The sequence below is a fragment of the Oenanthe melanoleuca genome, chromosome 1 (genome assembly GCF_029582105.1).
Source record: "Oenanthe melanoleuca isolate GR-GAL-2019-014 chromosome 1, OMel1.0, whole genome shotgun sequence".
Lineage (NCBI taxonomy): Eukaryota > Metazoa > Chordata > Aves > Passeriformes > Muscicapidae > Oenanthe > Oenanthe melanoleuca.
In genome coordinates this window covers 77,959,276-77,980,365 of record NC_079333.1, presented here as the reverse complement: position 1 = coordinate 77,980,365, position 21,090 = coordinate 77,959,276, and the positions used below count along the sequence as shown (strand labels likewise).

The 21,090-nt window shown below is 39.8% G+C and overlaps 1 protein-coding gene across 3 annotated transcripts; it reads left to right on the top strand.

Moving 5' to 3' along the window:
- Window positions 1-764: 764 nt before the first annotated feature.
- On the top strand, window positions 765-20,966 carry GYG2 (glycogenin 2). Of its 3 annotated transcripts, none has more exons than XM_056490986.1 (9): window positions 765-1,944; window positions 7,901-8,042; window positions 9,722-9,896; window positions 11,156-11,318; window positions 11,841-11,967; window positions 12,855-13,077; window positions 15,125-15,265; window positions 16,998-17,108; window positions 18,595-20,966. In XM_056490986.1, the coding sequence occupies exons 1-9, from the start codon at window positions 1,938-1,940 to the stop codon at window positions 18,754-18,756; spliced, it is 1,251 nt and encodes a 416-aa protein (XP_056346961.1). In that variant the 5' UTR covers window positions 765-1,937; the 3' UTR covers window positions 18,757-20,966. The 3 variants fall into 3 exon arrangements, with proteins under 3 accessions (XP_056346961.1, XP_056346981.1, XP_056346972.1); XM_056491006.1 differs by having other exon boundaries at window positions 16,984-17,108; window positions 18,595-18,683; XM_056490997.1 differs by lacking the exon at window positions 765-1,944 and adding an exon at window positions 6,101-6,551.
- Window positions 20,967-21,090: the final 124 nt, after the last annotated feature.

The window sequence follows — 21,090 nt, the reverse complement described above, 5'->3', positions numbered from 1 at the left end:
AAACAAATTTATAATTATTGTGTTAACTATTTCTATTGTGATTATTTCAGGTCATTGAGGGAGGGAAGGAAGGAAGGAAGGAAGGAAGGAAGGAAGGAAGGAAGGAAGGAAGGAAGGAAGGAAGGAAGGAAGGAAGGAAGGAAGGAAGGAAGGAAGGAAGGAAGGAAGGAAGGAAGGAAGGAAGGAAGGTTAACTGGCTATTAGAACATCAGAACTCTAGCTTGTGTTATTGGCTCTGATACTTAAGATCTTTTCTATACATTAAAAAAAAAGTTGCTGGGACACAAATAAAACTTATAAAATTTAGATTATCATCTAAATGTAGACATAAAAAAAAATATTGTTTTAGTCATAAAGTCTCCCAACTAAAATAGATCTGACAGCAAAATTACCTAAAACAGTAATCATGGTACTGATAAGCACGTTGTCTATTTGGCTTGTCTACATAATGGTGAACACAGATCCCTGAGAATTTTGTTTCTGTGGGATAAATAAAACTTCATTTCCTTCCTTCCTTTAAACACCTCACCATTACTACAGAGAATGACACCCTCTTCTCCAGTGGACCTTCAGGATTCTCCCAGAGTGTGAGAGAACAAATGCTGCAGCTTGGAGTGGCAACAGAGATCTCTTGCAAATTGTTGGAAAGAAAAGTTTCAAATAGTGAGTGGTATCTGGGTGTTATTTCTCAGTGGCAAACTACCTGAAAGTTGTTGATCTCTGCTACATAGATACTGATGTTCACATGTTTGACAAAAAAAACGCCTCGGCTGAACCACATCAGCCTAAAATTACCTTGCAGAGGCATTGTATGGCTGAATTATGTCACAATTATGTGACTTCTAAGCTAGTGGTGAATGCAGGCTGTGTGAGTAAATGTGCATTTATTTATGCACTTGTGAAAATATTTACAGCCCTCTGAATAGCATGGGCCTCTTGACACCGAAAACATCTACTTGCTTATCTGGGTGACAAGTTATCATACCGTGAGTATCTGTAGGGGATCCGATGCCCCCAGAGTTAGGAGCAGACTCCCTTAATTCACGGTGAATCCCGTGTGTCTGGGTGACACATGCCACGCTGGAATCACCCTGTTCACGCTCGGTAAGCTTTTCCCCACTCTGCACCACAGCGTTTGGTGTTTTCCTGTGGGCCCGTCTCTGCTCCTCTCGGTTCTGCACAGCCGTGTGCGTGGTGGGGAGGCTCTGTCACTGCGAATGGGACCCGGAGCATCGGGCAGGGTGGACGGGACGGGAGGGAACAGGAGGAACGGGAGCGAGGGTCTCTCCCATCCCGGGGCGGGAGCGGCCGCGCCTGGAGCGGGGCAGGTGCGGGGCCCGTGTGGGGAGCGGTGCCGGGCCGAGCTCCGGGCTGTGGTACCGGGCCGAAATCCGGCCGTGCCCGTGTGGGGAGCGGTGCCGGGCCGAGCTCCGGGCTGTGGTACCGGGCCGAAATCCGGCCGTGCCCGTGTGGGGAGAGGTGCCGGGCCGAGCTCCGGGCAGTGCCCGTAACGGGATCGGTGCCAGGCCGAGCTCCGGACCTCCGGTCTGTGCCGTGTCAGACTGCGGTTCCGGGCCGTGCCCGCCCCGGGATCGGTGCCAGGCCGAGCTCCGGAGCTCCGGACTGTGCCCGTGTCAGACTGCGGTACCGGGCCGAGCTGCGGTCTGTGCCGTGTCGGAGCGCGGTTCCGGGCGGTGCGGGGCCGGAGCAGGCGGCGGGAGCGGGGCGGGGGTGGGCCGTGCCAGCCCCCCCGCCGTGCTCTCCGCCGCTAATGGCTCTGCTCTGCCGCTGCGCAGAGTCCCGCGGGTGCGATTCACCTGCCGCAGGAAGGAGGCTAATCCCATCGCGGCTTCAGCGCCCCCCCGCCCGCAGCTGAGGCGGCGGCAGCGGTGGGCGCCGCGCACCGAGCCCTGCCCGCCGGCCCCCGCCTGCCCAGCATGTCCGGTGAGTAGCTCACCGCAGCCCCCTGCCCTGCCAGCCTCACCGCAACTCCCTGCCCTGCCAGCCTCACCGCAGCCCCCTGCCCTGCCAGCCTCACCGCAGCACCTTGCCCTGCCAGCTTCCATACAGCCCCCTGCCCTGTCACTCTTCACCGCAGCCCCCTGCTCTGTCTCCCTTCATCACAGCCCCCTGCCCTGCCAGCTTCCATACAGCCCCCTGCCCTGCCACCCTTCACCACAGCCCCCTGCCCTGCAGCCTTCACCGCAGCCCCCTGCTCTGTCACCCTTCATCACAGCCCCCTGCCCTGCCGGCCTCCCGGGGCTGTCGGGGACCATCGACCCCTCTTTGCCCTTCTCACACCCCGGTGCGGGCTGCTTTCTTATCAGCAGGGTGCTGTGCTGTACTGAGCGGCTCCAGAGGAGGATTTTAGCTGTCTGGGTGATGGGGTGGAATAGGTGAACTCATTTATGTGTCCTGCTTGCATGCACAGCTTGGCCTGCTTACACCCTGTGTGCTTTCCCCAGGGTGCCTGGCTGGGGCTGGCTATCTCAGTCTAAGGCAAATTCAGAGAAACCTTTCCATGCCCCTTCTTACACAGCAGTGGTATTGGTCTTAAACAGTTATCCTTGGTTTTAGGGTGACCACACAGTGTAGGTGAAGGTGCTGTTCTGGTTCTTGAACATATTCAACTTTTTTTCCTTTTTTCTTGCTTTGGAGAGCAGCAGCTCCCACGAATCTTGGTCTACTGAACCATTTGAAGGGTGTCGGTCATCAGGACTGATGGATGCCGAGTTTGAATTCATGTATGTGGCACTTCAGCACTGGGAAGGTGCAGAAAGTGAATCTGCAAATGAAAGGATTAGAGCATTGTGGTTTTGTTTGGTTGAGGTTTTTTTTTTTGGTTTGTTTTTTTTTTTTTCTCTTTTGTTTGCTTGTTTCAGTTTTGTTTTGTTTTGTTTTTTTTTTGTTCGTTTGTTGTTTTTTTTTTTTTTTTTTCTTCTTTTGGTTGAAAGTAAAGTGTGGAAAGACTGGAAACATCTACTTTGATATGTACCATAAAGTTCCCTGTGCTGCCTCTGGATTGCTTAAGCAATTATTTCTAATAATTATTACCAATTCTTACTTATTTTCAAACTGGTATATTACTCTTTTGGGACTAGTTTTGGATTTTATGCTTGTTTGCATCTTATGATATTGTTGTGTTTGAGTTTTCATGAGGATCATTTACCATCTGTTGAGTAACAACATTCCAGAGTCTTGAAGCAGAATAGAACAGTTTTTAGCTGAAAGACACATAAAAGCTACTAAGAACTGGAATCAAGTGCTCTTCCAACACAACAGTAATCCTGCCTACTAAAATTCAATATTGTTTTAATAAACGATAAGAGAAAATCCGGTTTTGGATGAGGCAGAACTTCATTAGACCAAGAGAAAGAAATATTGTATGCCCTTGAATGTCAATTTAAATTCTGTTATAAAACAGTCTGTGTAAAGTGTTTGTTGTTTATCTTCATTAGCAACATCAATGTTTCTACTATTGGACCTAAGGAAGCAGGGGAATTAAAACTGCCAGTTGTCATTTCTTTACTAGGGCAAGAACTGTCTCTTTGCTGGAAACTTGTATAACAATCTTTGATAGGGGTCTGACTGAGGTTATTGTCTGACAGCATTGTTCATTTTATCTGCTTGTAACAAGTTACTTCTTACACGGTTGTGGGTGTCAGGAGGAGCAGAGCTTTCTGTTCCAGGGTAGGGTTGTGCTATGCCAGAGAAGTGAGAAGCCAACAGCTTGTGTTCTCTTTTTGGTAGCCTAACACACCTTCAGGGGGTGCTTCTGGGGGAAGAGCCACAGAGTCCTTCGTGTGGGAGAGGCAGTAACAATTGCCAGGAAATGTGCTGTGATTGGAGCTGTGTCACTGTCACTTGGGATTTCAGAGAGCTGCTTTGGATCAGTGGGTGCAGGTCGAGGCTGCAGCCTGCTGGTCCTGCAGATTGTCCCTGGAGTAGGAGGGGGAGGTGACAAAAGAGCAACAGATGGTGCCAGGGAGGAATTTAAGAAAGCAGTTGTACAGTGTTGGTTAGTATGAATGGCAGGCACTGGGGACCTACCAGCTTGTTGGAGGCTTTTAGCTGTTGATTTATCTGTTCTTATTTTTATGCATAAGATGACAATGTGTTATTTAGAATGTTCTTACAGAAAAACCACAATATAGGAGTGTCTGGTCTCCTATTGCCATTTTGCAGTGGGCAGCTTGGCAAATTTGAATTGTTCTTTAGAGCTACAGCTGGACTACCTTTATCCTTCCTCTGTCTATCAGAAGAAATATTAAAATATTATTTTAAAGCTATGTCTAATTAATTATTAAAAAAAAACCTCCCTACCCTACTTAAACTTGTCTTGAAGGTGCACTTGGGTCACTCAGAGCTGCTAAATATCAGTCACTCCTGATTTTCAAAATGGGTGCCTGGTGTTTTTAAACTCTCTTTTTCTCTTTGAACATGCAAGTGAGCACCACCCTGTCTGTTTGCTCTGTTTGTATTCTAAATAAAGCTTTTAGGTGCCCTGGAATTAGTTTTCATGCCTGTCATGAATTTTGCCTCTGGCAGTATCAGAGGTACTACTTCTGTGAGTAAGTAGCATAAAAAGTTTGTATTCTTGGCTAAAAAAGCTGTAACAAGTTCCACATAAGATCATCCTGACAGTAGTGATCCACATTATTCTTGCTGTCTTTTCTCTGTAGCTGCAGAGCAGGTTCCAGAATAACTCAACAAGTTAATTCCTTGAAGATCCTTGTTTTGTTCTAAGAAAATATTGTTAGGTAATAAATCTGAGGAGCCACTACTGATGATAATGATTTCTTAATTTGAATCATCATGTGCTTTATGGTAATCCAGACAAGAGAAATGAGCAGAATTGTAAATTCATATGACAGGGTTTTAACGGGATTCTAATAATACACTTTCTTTTCTTACAGTTCTCTGATAGCCAGTGGTATTGTATTAGCCATAAGGATCCACAACTTGAAAACAATTTTCTTGAAAACTTAATACCCTTAAGAGTAGGTGGGTGTAGTAATAGTAGGTGTTGTCCATAAAAAATCTTATTGTCATTCAGCCCAGAGAATTAAAGTTATGCTTAATGGTCTCCTTGACACTTAAAAAACAAAAAGAAAAAGAAAAAAGCAGCAGTTGCAATGAATTTAAATATCTACATTTCTGACTTACAAACTTAAAGAAGGTTTGCTCTTTTAAAGTCAGTGAGTGAAACAGTGTACAGTAGATTTAATGTGTTGTCCTTGATTTCAGCTAAATAGAAACTTTCAGGTAAACCATTTACTTCCAAAAATATATATGAAAACCTGATCCTTACTTTCAGTTATTAAAAAAAAAGTTTACTTATAGGCTATATTCCGAAGAATTTTATAAACAAGGCAAGTCAAACAGCACTTCTTTCTTGAAAGTAAGGATTAGATGAAAGAAAAAGTAATGATAAAATATTTTTATTGAAAGCCCCCTATGGATCCTTAATGAATTAGTGATGCCCTGTATGATTTTCAAATCACTAGGATTTGCTTCTCTCTTTACACCAGAAGTATTTTGATGTTAAGTATTTTCAGTCAATAATTTGATTATCTATATAATTATCTCTATGATGATTCACTGTATTAAGAAGGCCATAACAAGCATCCCACAACTGATTGTCAAAACAGACACCTATTTTCTGTTCTTTGTGAGGTGTCAGCAAGAGTTTCTTAGAAGCAGCAGTTGTTTGGCAATTTGCTTCCTTGTGTTTATGACCACAGGGGTACAGGGCACGAAAGCATTTGGAGGATGTGGTAATTTTCCATACCAGATTGCTGAACCATTTAATGAGTAGTTTGTGTATTTTTCTATCTATTATTTAAGTAAAGATTCAGCTTCTGTAGCCAGGAGAATTTGCAAAAGCCATGTGAAGACTGTGTTCAGTTTTGTGGTTGCTATTTAAAACAGTATTTTATATTTGAAACTCCCACTTATTTCACAATTTGGTTTTTATATTAACCTAACTTCCACATTTCTATTTGGAACTCCCACTCATTTCGCAATTTTGTTTTTATATTAACCTAACTCCCACATTCCTCTCAGTAGTTGTTTTATTACCTTTCTTTGGCTGAAGATACTTTTTGCCTAACACAAAACTGCTTTGCTTTCCTGACTTTTTGCATCTTTTCAGAGTAATTTTATTGCTGAAGTAGCCTGCAGTGGTTTTCTGGTTTACATTGATTTTTAGAGATGCTTATATTTATTCCTTTATTCTACTGGAAAAATGCAGTGGGAGCAGTTTACTTCACATCTGTCATTTTTATGCAACTCCTTATTCATTGATTTCTCGAACACCCACAACTTGCTTGAGCTGTTATTATAATGAGAGATTTGAAAGTTCAATTCTTCATTTGCTTTGTCTGGAAATTGTGATTGGAAATGTTACTGGAGTTTGCTCAGCCGTGGGTTATGCAAACTGTTTTAAGTTTGGATGGATGATTTGGATTTTTTTGGCCAAGTTTGACACTTACTGGAATTCTCCTAAGGTGCAGGGATGTGTGGCAATGTCAGCAAGTAATGTCAGTAAGGTATGTGTGCTTGAGATGAAGCTGGCTGGCTGGAGATGAGTGAAAGAGGGCAAAAAGTGGGGGGAAAGGCATCACACCAGCGGGCCTGTGTTTTGCTCTGGATTTGGAGGATGTGAAAAAATAAAAATACTTAGCATCTGTTAGCTTATCATGGGCACCAGCCATACTTTACTGCATACCTTGATGACAGGGGTTAGAACTCATTAATTTTGGCAGCCTCTGGCTGAAGCAGCCATGAGGTCATTTGTTGAGTTTTCTGCAACTGCTTCTGTGAGATTCTTTCCCAGTGTTTCTCACAGACCCTGGAAACTGTATGACAGGTTGTTTATGTTGGTATTGTTTAGTTGTTTTAATTTATTTAATGCAGTTGCCTGTCCCTTAAGACGATGGTGGTTCTAAACAAGTATTTCAACACAAGTGTTTAATGAAGTTCTGTAGAGCTCAGTGGAATTTCCTTCATCTGTTTGACCTGCTCATCTTGTTCTGGTTGATTTTGCAGCCTAGAGGGTATCATCCTTCTGCTCCAAGGAGGCTGTTCACCTTGCTGAGTTATAGGTTCTCCCCAGGAGAGCTCTGATAGTGGTGGTTGTGTCACAGGGCAGAGCTGAAGAAAAAGCCCCTTGTGATCATGGCACTGGCCGGGTGTCTCTCTACTTTTTCTCCTGTTGTGCAGGAGTGTAGGTTGCTTTCTTTATTATTGTAACTTGTTTTCTCATGTGTTTCCTGGCAATAAGGAGCACTCCTAAATTCCCTGGAGTTACTTGAGGTAGGGATTATCAGCTTCTGGGAGCTGTACTGATGTAGGTAGGAATTTTGCTGCACCTGTTCAGCCAGCACCAGGTACCCCACTGCAAAGAGAGCAGAGCAGAAATAACGTTGGGTTGATTTAGTGGCATTATGGAGAGAAGATTTCTGACTAATACTCAACATCCTGTTCTTTTCCTTAGCTTTCAGCACTGTATAAACAAGAACATTGTCCTTATCCATTGTATGTTCATTAAATATAAAACCTAAATATGTACAGAACAGCTTTTTTGATTGATGTGTGTTTAGGCAATAAGACCTAGGGAATTATCTGTTTAAGGCTACTGCAAAAGCTTCATACCTGCTATTGAGTACATCAGGCAAACAAAAATAGTAAAAAATCAGAAACATACATTCTGCACTCACATTCACTGGATTTTCTATTCAGTTGTGACTTTTGGGGGGAGTCTGTGAGAGAAAAGGACTCGTCACAGGAAATGCAGGTTGTTATAAGCCACTGATTGTTGTTTTTCTGGAAGAGGAGGGAGCCTGCTAAAAGGACTTACATTAAAGCTGTGAAGTGATTCCTGAATTTTTTTTTGCAGTAACAGATCAAGCCTTTGTGACCCTTGCTACTGATGATGTGTACTGTCAAGGTGCTCTCGTTCTTGGGCAATCATTGAGGAATCATAAGACATCCAGAAAACTGGCAGTTCTGATTACTCCAGTGGTTTCCAGTGGGATGAGGTAAGTATCAGTGTACATTTGGAGATTTAACTAGTGGAAGAATAAGCAAGAGCATGAAAGATTTTAATAGGTTTCTGTGGATTTCACAGCATTATGCCTAGAACTTCCCTCTTGGCTAGTGATTTCTAAGAGGAGTCTCAAACAACATCCATTATAAGCTCTTAAGCCTACTAAGAATTCCCTTGCAGAGGTAGAGCTTGTGGCTGGAATTTGTCTTGTAAGCGAGAACTTAAGCTGAAAATTTGTAACTAAGGTTTTAGTGTCTTGCACCACTGTGCCTTTCCTCCGAGTTTTTTTTCTTAGAGTGAGATACATAACCACCTGTGACATCAGAACCCTTCATAAACCTAAGGGCTCAGTTTCACATGAATAATATTCTTAAAATATTGGTGCACAGCTATCATGATAAGAAATTACTTTGCAATTTGTGTTGTGATTCTACAGGCACTGCAGAACAGCATTTACAGAAATCATATTAAGTCTGAACTCAAGCCCTGCTGTTTGGAGGACTGTGACACTCATTAAAAGGCACATGCCATAGCAACTTAAACTCTTAGTTCTGCTATGTCTTAGGAAGTGTGCAAGCTCCTGTTTTCTGTATGCTATGGAATGTATTTGCAATTCATCTGGCTCAAGAAATAAATTTTCATATCGTTGCTGGATGGCTGGATGCACAAAAATCTGTTTTTACAGACTTTTGAAGTATGGACATTGTCAGAACACTGTAACCTTCCTGAGGGAATACTGTATCCATTTGATGCATGGGTTGATACTAAATCTATAATTCTTTTCATGCCTGTTCAGTGGGAAAAGAAGCATTTATAATATGTGTTTTAAATCAAGGATAACATAAAAAAAAAAAAAAAAAAAAAAAGGAAGTAGATAATGGGAAAAAACTTTACTTAGTTCTTTGCCTCTTTGCCTGTTAATTCTTCTTCCTTGAAGATCAACAGGCCAAAGCTAATGACCCTGAAGTCTAGATTTCAAACAGGACAGATTTTCTTTTTCTGTGTTTGTGAGACATTGAGGACTTTGATTATAAGAGTGTAGTAAAGATAAATAAGCTGTGTTTTAAAGACTTTTTTTTTCTTGCCTCTTGAAGGAAAATTACCTACTTTGGTGTTACCTATGGAATTTGCATAAAATACATGCATAGAAAAAAAATGTTTAGCCAAAAATCTCATTTGGGATGCTACATAGTAGTGAGGAACATGGTGTATATATCCAACTTATAAAAGGTGCAGTTTTGAAGCAGTGTTCACTTGGGCACAATAGGTGTAGATGAGTTTGCTGGCAGTGCATGTCTCATCCTGTAAATGCAGAGGGAACACAGTATGGTGCTGCTCTTTGGAATCAATTGTGCAGGATGGAAGCTGCTTTAATTTCTGTTGGTGTTTCTAAAGGAGAGAAGTGACTGAAATAAGGATTTTTTTTTTTTTGAACATCAGCTCCCACTTTTGAGATGTGGAAGGGACAGTGTTTTATGGCCTAACTGCCAACAGCCTACTGAAGAGGCAGTTCTCAAAGACTTTTTGCTTCTGACATCTTACTCTGACCATCCAGTCTAGCTTTGGTTATTGTCATAATTAATGTCATGCTGTGTGTCACTGTTTTCACACCTGAGGTGAACTCTGATGAACTTGTCTGAATTCCCTTCTTTCCCTCCATGGCTCTGGCAGGTCAGTCCTCAGCAGTGTATTTGATGAAGTGATCGAGGTGGGCGTGCTGGACAGCTCTGACTCAGTCCATTTGGCTCTGATGCAGAGGCCAGAGCTGGGTGTAACCTACACTAAGCTTCATTGTTGGACTCTCACTCATTACAGCAAATGTGTCTTCATGGATGCAGACACTTTGGTGAGTGGAGTGGGAGCCATGGAAACGTTTGTGTCGGTCTCTGATTGTGGGATGCCTCCTTGTCAGGCAGCCCTTTGGCTTGTGAAGTGACCAGATTTGCTGGCAGTCACAGGGTTGCAGGAGCTCCATCCTGGCACGTTTGAGCAATTCTCACAGTTGTGCTGGCTGCATAAAAATAAATTCAGTTTGGAAAGTAGCCTCAGGACTGTCCCCAAAAGAGATCACAGACTCACTCTATGCATTGGGTGTTCTGACACAAGTTTAAAATAGATGTGTCTCACACTTTTTTGCTTGGAATTATTCTGGTCAGGAAAACAGGATGGTTTTAGAATAGGAAAAAAAATTCCCAGACATTAATTTATTATTTTTAAAAGTTTTTAAATATATAGAGTTAAAAATGTTCATAATTTTGGCAAGGAAAATCATGTCAGCCTTCCCTTGTACTTCCATGGCATACTCTGAAAGACTGGGATGCATTTTAATTTAATAAGATTGTAATTGAATTAGAAATCAAATTAAGTTATTCTTCTTGAGGAGGAAGGCTTATGATCTCTTGCTTTACATTAGCATTAAAGGAGGAAGGCAAATTTTTGTCTTTTTTAAAAATTCAATTCAGTAATTTTACTTCTAAAAAATTTTCTTCTGGTTTTCACAGTGGCTCAGTTATAGGTGGGGTCCTGATTCTTAGTGACTACACAGCTGTCTTTCAAAAACTTTATCTGTGCATTAACCTGATTGATTTTCCCACTTCCTTGTGAAGCTTAAATGAAAACAGAAAAGCAAATCTCTGAACTAAAGTTGCATTAGAAAACTGGCAGCAAGAGACAGTTTTTCTACTGCCCTTTAGTCAGTCTGTTGCTTACTAAAATTATTTAGATTCCCAATTTTCATGCAGTTCTTTTGTAGTTTTCTGTTATAATGGACTATGGAAAGGCGAGTTAAGAAAGAAGAAGATTGTGTGTTTTCATGGTATAATATTTACAGGAACCTTGAATGATCTCCAAGGTTCATGAAATAATTTCACAGGCTTTGCATTTTATCAGAGAAATCACGGAGAATCACAATTAATATTGCCTCATATTAAACATAGAGTTCTGACCCCTAGCATATTTTACAATGGCACTGCTTTTATGCTCTGCAAGCTGTATACTAAGCCAAAATATGAATTTACTCTATTTGACAATTTGAATTTACTAATTTGACAATGCTCGTTCCAGACAAACACTAACATTTTTTTCTCTTTTCCTACCCTCCCTAAGGTGCTTTGCAATGTTGATGAGCTGTTTGATCGAGAAGAGTTTTCAGCAGCTCCTGATTCTGGCTGGCCTGACTGCTTCAACAGTGGCGTGTTTGTGTTCCGACCCTCCTTGAAGACCTACAGGCTGCTGCTCCAGTTTGCTGCTGAGCATGGCAGCTTTGATGGTAAGGGGCAGGGCACAAGGAATGAAGTGCAAGGCAGTTTCCATGCTGTCAGGCAGAAAAGAGGAAGGCAGGAGTTCTCTGGGCTTTATCTAAGAATTCAAGGTGCAGAACTTTGCCTCTTAGACTGTATTTAAGAGCCACTGGCTTACTCTGGGCTGTGCTTCCCAGAAAAGGGCAGTGAAGGGACATTGTGTCTGAATCTTGCTCAGTAAGTTTTAATTTTGCTGTCTGGCTTAGAAAGAGGAATTCAGCTGATCTTCAGTCTTCTGCTCTGAGGGAGACTAAACACTGCTCTTTTCTTCTTATATTACAATAGGACTTCATTTACACTGAGCTTGCTTCGGAGTGAATCAGGTATTATTCACTTGCACATGCTCCTATGCCATATTTTCAAGTCCAATTTGGGGTCATATGAACACACCAATCTCAGTCCCCTGTCTCACTCCTATCCATGGATGTGAAATTTTGGTACAAATTTGAGTGCACACATGTTATGGTAATGCTGTTTTGTGTATTAATTAGGAGGTGATCAAGGCTTGTTGAACAGCTTCTTCAGCAACTGGGCAACAGCAGATATTGACAAACACTTGCCTTTCCTCTATAACTTAAGCAGCAGCTCTGTATACACCTATGTTCCTGCTTTCAATCAGTAAGTAATTTTACTTGTGTAAACCTCTGTAGTTTGTTAATGAACATCCTTTTGTAAGACAGTAGTAATGGCATATTCTGTTTATTATAAATTACAATATCACAAATGGTCTTATGTATAAACCATGCAATAGAAGCTTGAATTTAATGTGAATGTCTGGACACAAGGAGAGTCCCAGAGTTGGCTACACTGCCTTTTATAGTCTTTCAAGGAAGCTACTTTCATTTTTGACAAAATGTAATTACTTTGGCATTAGGTTCTGACAGGTTTACTTTTTAACTTGTTCCTTTGTTCTCAAGTAATTTCTTGGAGAAACAGTTGGCATTGCTTAATTTTTTTTGATCCATTCCTTCTATGAAGTGAAATTTGTGCTACTAATTATATTATTCCAGACAATGCAGTTGAGAAACTTCTCTGGTAAAAAGCAAGTTGGAATTAGGGTGTCATGAATTTCTGTTCAATTGCACAACACACTCTTATTGGAAGATGAACTTAGGCCAGTGTACTTAATTAGTAGGTTTTAATATGGGATCAGTAATAACCAATTTTGGTGATTAAATATTTGAAGTGATATGTCTTTGTTTGTGAATAGAGCATGAAGGAGAACTGGAAATAGTACTGCATGAACCTGTCAGTTTCCTTCATGAGCTTTTCTACTAGAATCAGCATCTGGAAGCAAATGGCAGTGCAACTTTTTGTTTTCTGTATGTTAAATAAGGTGAATTAAACCAGGAAGATGGAAACAAAATATTAATATATATAATCTCAAATGTGCTGCTGTTGCAAATTTTAAATTACCTCACCTGTGAGTAAGCATGTTTCGTCTAGGAGTGTATATAAGCTAAAAAAATATTTTTTGTATAGACCTGTATGTTTGATCTCTACAGTTTTGGTAGAGATGCCAAAGTTGTTCACTTCTTGGGACCAACAAAGCCCTGGAACTACAAATACAACCTTCAAACAAAGAGAGTTATGCAGGATGACACCACTGCTGAATCTTTTCATCAACTGTCATTTCTTGCCCTCTGGTGGAATATATACAGTGCCAGTATATTGCCTTTGTTGGAAAAACTTCAAAAGATGGAAGAATCAGAATCTGAGGAATGCAAGGTAAATGATAAGGAGTTAATGGGAATATGCTGGAATCATAACCAAAAATTCTGAAAATTGCTAGAGGAAGAAATTATATGATGTGGTGGGCTGACTCTAGCTGGATTCCAAGTCCACCAATGTCACTTTATCATTCTCCTCCTAAGCTGGACAGGAGAGAGAAAATGTAAGGAAAGGCTCATGGGTCTGGATAAGGACAAGGAGAGATCTCTCACCAGGTACCATCACAGGCAAAATAGGCTGAACTTCAGGAAATTAAATTTATTACCAATCAATTCAGAGTAGAGTAAAGACAAATAACCCCAAATTTGGAATACCTACCCCCATCCCTCACTTCTTGAGTTCAACTTTACTCTGTTTCCTCTGACTCCTTCCCCCAACTGCACATGGGGATGGGGAATGAGGACTGTGGTCAGCTCATCACATGCTGTCTCTGCTGCTCTTTCCTCCTCAGAGGTTGGATTCCTCACACTCTTTCCCTGCTCCAGAGCAGAGTCCCTCCCATGTGAGACAGTCCTCCATGGACTTTTCCAATATGAGTCTTTCCCATGAGCTGCAGTTCTTCATGAACTGCTCCAGTGCAAGCTCCTTACTTCATGAGTCCATTGGTCCTGCCAGGACCCTGCTCCATCACAGGCTTCCCATGGGGTCACAGCCTCCTTCAGACATCCACCTGCTGTGGGGTGGGGTCCAGCACGGGATGCAGGTGGATCTGTGCTCCCCCATGGACCTCCGTGGGCTACAGCATCCTGATGCATCATGGGCTGCAGGGGTATCTCTGCTCTGGCCCCTGGAGCACCTCCTCCTTCTCAAATCCCTTATCCCAAAGGCACTGCTACCATCACTGAGGGCTTGGCCCATTTTGGAGGCAGCTGACATTGGCTCCATTGAGCTTGGGGGAAGCTTCCAGCAGCTTACCACAGAAGCTACTGCTGGAATCACCCTGCTGCAAAAAACTTGCCATGCAATCCCAGCATCTGTGGGAAAACTTAGTATCTCTTGGTTGGTGGTAGCACTGAGTGCTTATAGAAGTGTCCAAGGTAGCCATTTAGGAAGGATTTCTAGCACTATTTGCTGTCCAAAGATATCCTGCAGCTGTCTTCTTAATTGATAAAGTTTTTATGGTAATGTATGTGCATACAAAGTACAAAAGTATGCTACAAATTAGCCAGAGAAAGGATAATCTGACCCATGAAACAAGCAGACTTAGGTTTTTCTTGACACTAAATTGATAAAGACCACCAAACTAGCTCTTGAACTGTAATAAAATCTACCTTTTCAGATCTACATTTTAACTTGTTTCATGAGGTCATAACAAATAAATCAGGCCTGCAAAAGCAGTGTTGATTGCATTTAAAATGTTATGTATCTATGTCATCATTTACTGATCTCTTTACTCTTTTTTTTTCTTCAGAGCAAATGCAGCAATGTTTGCTTTTCATGAATACAATAAAAAAAAAAAAATCTGTTTATAAGTAGATGATTTCTTAGAGACCAGTAGCATAAAGAAATGTATCAAAGTACAACTTTTAATTCTGTATCCAGACATAACAAATTAGATCACATTTGTGCATAAGTAAATATTTTCTTAATGTTTTGTAATATTAAATTGTTACCATAATTGAACTAATTGCATAGTCCCATAAGATCAGTTGAATATTTACCATCAAAGCCTCAGAGAATAATTTGGTTTGTTAAGCTCATGACAAATTGGAAAGCAGAGGAAGGAATGGGTAGTTTTTGATCTTCTACTTTAACATACTTTGATTTTTAAGTCATTGCATATTAATGAAATATTTCAGCTATGGTAAATGAAGGTGGAAATACCTGTTAGATTTACCTCATGATGCTGGTGCACTCATGAGTGCAAAAAAGCAAAAACCTAAACTGTGGCATGCTCTGAATCTAAGACCATATCCTTATTTTGCATTTATTAAGTTATTCCTTTAGTGATGAAAACCCTCTAAGGAAGTGCAACTGTTGTAAATAAGTTATTACTGTCCTGAAAAATGGTATTTCAGTGGTGAAATGTTTTTTCTTTCACTAGCACACTTTCAATGGAGTTGAAGTTACCCTGAAGAAGGTCAGTCCTTACGTGGCCAGTTCACTACCTAAGCCTGAGCTCCCAGAGCAGACAAATGATGTAAATCCCTCAGCATGCTCACCCGAGGAACTTGTTTCCAAAGCTGTGAGTCTGTTGTATATTATTATATGCAGAAACAAACTCAAATTATATACTAAAAGAAGATTCTTTCATTATGCTTCTGATCTGGAAGATCGTAATTTCCATTCAATTTAGCTGTAGCTATTGAATTTTCTCACCAGCATTAAAAATAATCTAAAGCCTATTTATTTTCTTTAATCTTTAGTAATCCATGTATGATGTGTCTGGAAGTTGAAAGGGTTTGCTTTGCATTTTAGGAAGAGGTTATTTATTCGAAGTTGTTAAGTACTTAATCAAATGTAATATAAAAAAAATCTGCTACCAAAGTAATATTTTGAATTTTAATACCTCTGTGAATTAATATATTTAAAACTAGAATCCTTTATGCCATTCCTCTGTAGAAAGTTTTTTCCCCACAAGTGTTGACCTAAAAACCTGTTCCTCAAATTTCTTGACTTTCATCAAATTTCATGACTTGAGCAACACGGAGAGTCTTGAAAAAAATCCACTAAAGAATATTGCAGTCTTTCTGCTTTTTTTTGTCACTTTTCTTGTATTTATGTGTTTCTGTTGCCCTGAATCTCCTTATTTTCTGCAGGAATTAAGTTGGATATAATAGCACCATGCCTCTGCAGGTGTAAATCATTGCATATTGCATGATAAACCATTTTCCCCATGGTACAGCTGGGAGAAAATAAAATTAGCGTTCTAATGTCATGTGCATTGTAATTTGGGAACTACACTATAGAATAACGAAGACAACTTTTAAGATGTTGTTTCCTTTGTTTATTTAAACTATATTACTCTATAAAATAAAACTGTAATTTTCCTTTTCCATTCTCCCCCTTCCTCCCCCTTCTTCCCTTTCCCCTCTGAATATGAAGGGGCTGAAGGAAGATGACAAACCTTCCAGTTCCATAACTTAAGAATAATTTATTTGCAAAGGATGTATTTTCTTATGCATCTGACTTCACCGGAAAGGCTCAAACTAAATAGGGACACATTGTCAAGATGTTTGGGCTGAAATCATAACATTGGGCAAAAATCCTAACATTCACCTAAAGTAGTTTCATTAAAATTTAAGTTTCTATTAGTATTTTGATTACTAGGATTGGTTTATCAGAAGACCATATTAATTGGGAAGTAATAGCCTGGTTATATTCTTACTTGAAAATATCTTGTTACTCAGCTTCAATAGTCTTGTGGGATTGTTTTAGGGTAAATCCTTTAGAATGGGGTCTGTCCATTTATGTTTTGCTATCTGTTAAAAGCAAATATTTGAGACAAAGTTTTTTGGGCAATCTATTTTATCTTTGTTTTGGAATGCTTTGTACTGTTTTTATTTCATGCATATAAAAAGCTTATGTGAGAGCAAGCTATTATCCTGAAATGAGATTTTTCTTGTGGAAGTTTGGCCTCATGAATGGTGGGAATCTACTGTAAGCTTGCTTCCCAGGCTGTATGTACAGCCACTGAAAAATAACAGCCACTTTGAACCTATTTTAGGATGAGATGGGCTGCCCTCTGGAGGTACTTATCCTGGATTGATTATAGTAGGAGCTTTGATTCAATGCCATTTTTGATAGCTAAAGCTGGGGGACATGAATTTTTTTCCTTGGTGATAATGTGTTTCCTTGCTTTCCTCCCATCCATTGCTTTACCTTACCCCAAGTCTAAAAGTGATTGTATGAATTCTCATAAAAAGGAAATTATGGGAAAACATTCTCCTAATAAAACCTCAGTGGCTGTATTTTAGCAACCTGTATGTGAAGTCGAACCAAGAGATTCTAACGTCCGTCCCTCTGAGCCTGACAGACCTTCAGAACAACCTGTATTTCAACCAGCATTTCAGGAAACCTCAGAAATGGTACATGTAGCTTTGTGCATTGAACATCTATTGATGTCTGCATGTGCATCTTTGCTGCCAATGCAATTTTGGGAAAGCTAAACTAATTGTAATGCAATGTGCAAAAAATTCCTTAACCTTTTAGCTATCTCATTCCTTAAGTGTTTCCAATATTGTTTTGTGATCCCTTTCTAGTTTTCTTTTCAAAACTTTGAGTTCTTAAATGTGTATTTTCCTGTGCTAACCCTCAAGTAATCAATGCATGGTGTTATTTTTGTTCTCCAATACTAACACAAGCAAAGCTGTTTGGGTATTTTGTGTTAGTTCTGTTATGTTTTGTTGTGGAAGTTTTAAGCTGCTGAACTGTTGTTTCCAAGCAAGTGGAGAGGGAATGTGCAGGAGCCTGAGTGACTAGGCTTTGCTTTGTGATCTTGCACTGCATTTTTGGGCACATGTGGGCAGTGTGACAACAGGGACAGACTTGGTGTTGGTGGGGTTGACAGGGTGTCAAGGATTTGTAAGGTACACAACACAGCTGTTTTTCTAATGAGGGCTTTTGTATGATTATGAGACACTGGTGAAATACTTTTAGACTGAGATACAAAAGTGTAGCTTCTGTGCAGCCAGGGCTGTTTGGGCCCTAGCTAAAACACTGAATTTCTAAAAACTTGATGATTATGGTCATCTGTTTAATGGCTCCCAAAACTCTTGATAAAACTTGCCAACACCTTACTGCATGTTGGCTGCTTGAAATACCTTACCTTGTCTTGCACAAGTCCTATGCCCTATCTGCCCCAAACTGGCAGATATAATGGATATCCCAGGGCATTTAGGCAGTTTAAGACATTGATTCCTGTCCATTAAGTTCTATTCTGAAACATTTTACCTTGAATTTGTGAGGACTTCACTAGAAAGCCTTTCTAGTTGATTTTAGTTTTATTTACAATGTGAGATGAGTTATGACCTCTTTGAGTAGTACTGAAAGTAGGTTTTCAGTGGTTGCCTAGCTTAGTCCTTGTTGTATTTCATCTTTATTACAGGTTATAATTGTTGGGATATTCCTTTTTTGCTGGCGTTGGTCAATTGTGGACACAGTTTTCCTTTTATGTGGTAGAAATTATCACTAATAATGTGCTTTGAATTGTGCACCTATGATGACTTGACTTTGAACCAGCATTTACAATTTTGGAGTGTCATTCAAAATGAGCTAGCTGTTGGTATAATGAATGGTGTCCATCTTTTGTAGTTAATTTATTAAACAACATGTCTCACATCTGCTAAATAATACTGATCTCACTGGAGTTCAAATAAAACAAATTACCAAAAATTCTAGAAAGTATGTTTACATGAAAGCTTGAAATCACAAGATTTGAACAGATAAATAATAAATTCTTCCTCGTAGCAGATATTCTACTCTATCCAGGCAGCATTTGTAATTTAAGGTTTAACTTCACAATATTGAAGTCAGGACAACCAAATGACTGTTTTCCCACTCTTCTTCCCACAGAACGAGGTTGCACATTCTGTTTCAGAGCTGTCTATTCACTTCATACCAGCAAAGCCAAGTCCAGAAGATGAACGGAGAAAATGGGAGGAGGGGCGCATGGACTATATGGGGAAAGATGCTTTTGAACATATCAAAAAGAAGTTGGATGCATTTTTACACTAAGACAGGGTGTATTGTTATGCCCATCATGATAGATTTCTCTATAAATGCAATTCTTGACTACTTGGCTGTTTTTAACCAGTTTAGCTGACACCAGTTAGAGGTTATTATGGATCCTCATATGTTCTTGGGGGGCCTTAATAGATACAGAATCTTTTTGTTTTTATTGATAAATGTGCCTTTTTATTGTTACATATGTCTCATCTTCACTGTTCTCACACAGTGCCTTCTAAAGAATAATGAATGGTACATTTCTGAGTATGAATTCCCATGTACTGATCAGTCTTCCCTGGTGCACCCATCTGCATTCTGCAGAAACAGCCATGTAGGAAACATGTTGGAACTTGAGATTTTTTTTTGGAGGTTGAACTTTTTCCAAACAGATTATTCCCAAAGTATTTTCAAAAATATTTATAATATTTAAATAAAAAGAATTTATTCTTGAAACCAAATTAACACCTTCAAGAGTGACCATGATGTAGACTTCAATATGAGAAAGAAGTGATGAAATCCTGACCTCATAGGAGTCTGCAATAAAACTTCTTAATTTGAACACATTTAGGATTAGAGGATCTTTTAGATTTCATCTGAGAAGTGGATGCTCTACCTACTTATAGGAAACTGCTCCATAACAAGTGTGGAAGCAAGGTTTAAACTCTTTAAGACAAAGTGATAACGTATGTTAACCTTTTATATTGTTGCCATAGGATACTGATGCTTTTTAAAATATTGTATAGTGTTAGTTGCATATTCTGAGTTGTGTGGTCAGAAGAAGAAATGCTGACAGCACAGTGTAAACCCTCTGGTGCTTTATATCAATTTGTTTACAGTACTTCAAGCTGCAGCTGATAAAGGCCTTTGGCTTAGCATTGTTGCCCCATACTGCAGGCAATTTGAGTGCAACTGAAAAAAAAATTGGCACTTGTTTTAGTAAACAAGCCCTTTGAAGATCTTTTAAACAATAGCTGTGTGTGGGGACCAGTAAATTTCTGAGGATAAGTGCAGAAAAAAAATCGACTGATGAGACTGCATTATATTAAGGACACTTCCAGGGGAATGTTTTGTGTATTTGGGTACTTAGATTGACACATCTCAGTGAGTTTGTTTTAACAAACAGGTAAAATACTTCCTTTCAAAGCAAAAAACTTTTCAAGAAGGTTGTGACAGCTATGCTAATATAATAATAGATTTGACAGTTATTTGTAACCTCTCTCAATATTGAAATAAGAATTCTGCACGACTTGAAACATTTTGGTCTAAATACATCACAAATTTTGGCAGAGAGATGCCTAATGAAATCTTTGGAATTCTGTCTCAAAGCAATGATGTACCATTATGCATAGATACTAGCAGGAAAAAATGATAGCAGGATAGGAGGGAAGAATAAAATTTTATTTCTTTTTCCTCCCATCAAAAAGGGTGAGAGGGTGGGGCAGGGAATAAGTGTGCAAATCAGGAGAGGAATGAAAGAGTCAAAAGGTCCCTTAAAAAAAGAAAACAAAAATCTGTGAGTATCTTAGAATTACTTCCTAATATTCACATTAGTGGATTTGCTTTCACTTGTGTAGGATATTTCTGATTTTATCTAGCTCTCTTTTATCCTTAAACTCTTAAATGGGGAACCCCATTGGTGTGTCTGTTGAATACAAACATCGAGGTCAAGTTAGGTGTTTAGGGGCAGCAGAGAAATTGAAATCAGTTCTCTCTCTGACTAACCTTGGCACCCTGGATAGCCTGTGTTCCTGGGCAGGTGATTTCACACATTGACACAGGTGGGTGTGTTCTACCTCTTGGTGCTGTGGCCCAGTGCAGCAGCGTGGAGAGACAGCAGCTGCGGTGTGCCCTTACTCACGTGGCATTTCATCTTCTGGCTGTCCCTATTTCTTAGTGATCCTTGGGACTGCAGAGAGTGTCCTCTGTATAAACAGTCCTAACAGCTTTTGAAAACTGTACAGAGCTGTAGCCAGCAATGTGAACTCATGCTTCATGCAGATGTAAATTTTACATTAACGATTAGGTCTTATTTGGTACGTTGATTAGATTATGGAAAAAAAATGACTGAAAGCTTTTAAAAAAAGGCATAAGAATGTAGTCAAATGTGTAATTGAGTACATTTCAAATTGTTAATATGTACAATAGTACTCTGGCTTATACAATGTTTTGCATAGAATTGTAGTGCAATAATGTAATGGAAATAAAAGAAATGGAAAAGACATATGAAGTCATGTGCTTATCAGACAATGAAGATTTATAGGTTGTTTACATTGTGCCAGGGAATATTACTTGTGAATTACTAGTTATTTTAATTTCTTTTTTAATTTTATTTAATTGCTTTTG

Coding starts and splice junctions, on each gene's coding strand:
- GYG2 (XM_056490986.1), top strand. Junction 11,968..12,854: donor TATGTTCCTGCTTTCAATCA/GTAAGTAATTTT, acceptor TGATCTCTACAG/TTTTGGTAGAGATGCCAAAG. Junction 15,266..16,997: donor AGGAACTTGTTTCCAAAGCT/GTGAGTCTGTTG, acceptor GCTGTATTTTAG/CAACCTGTATGTGAAGTCGA.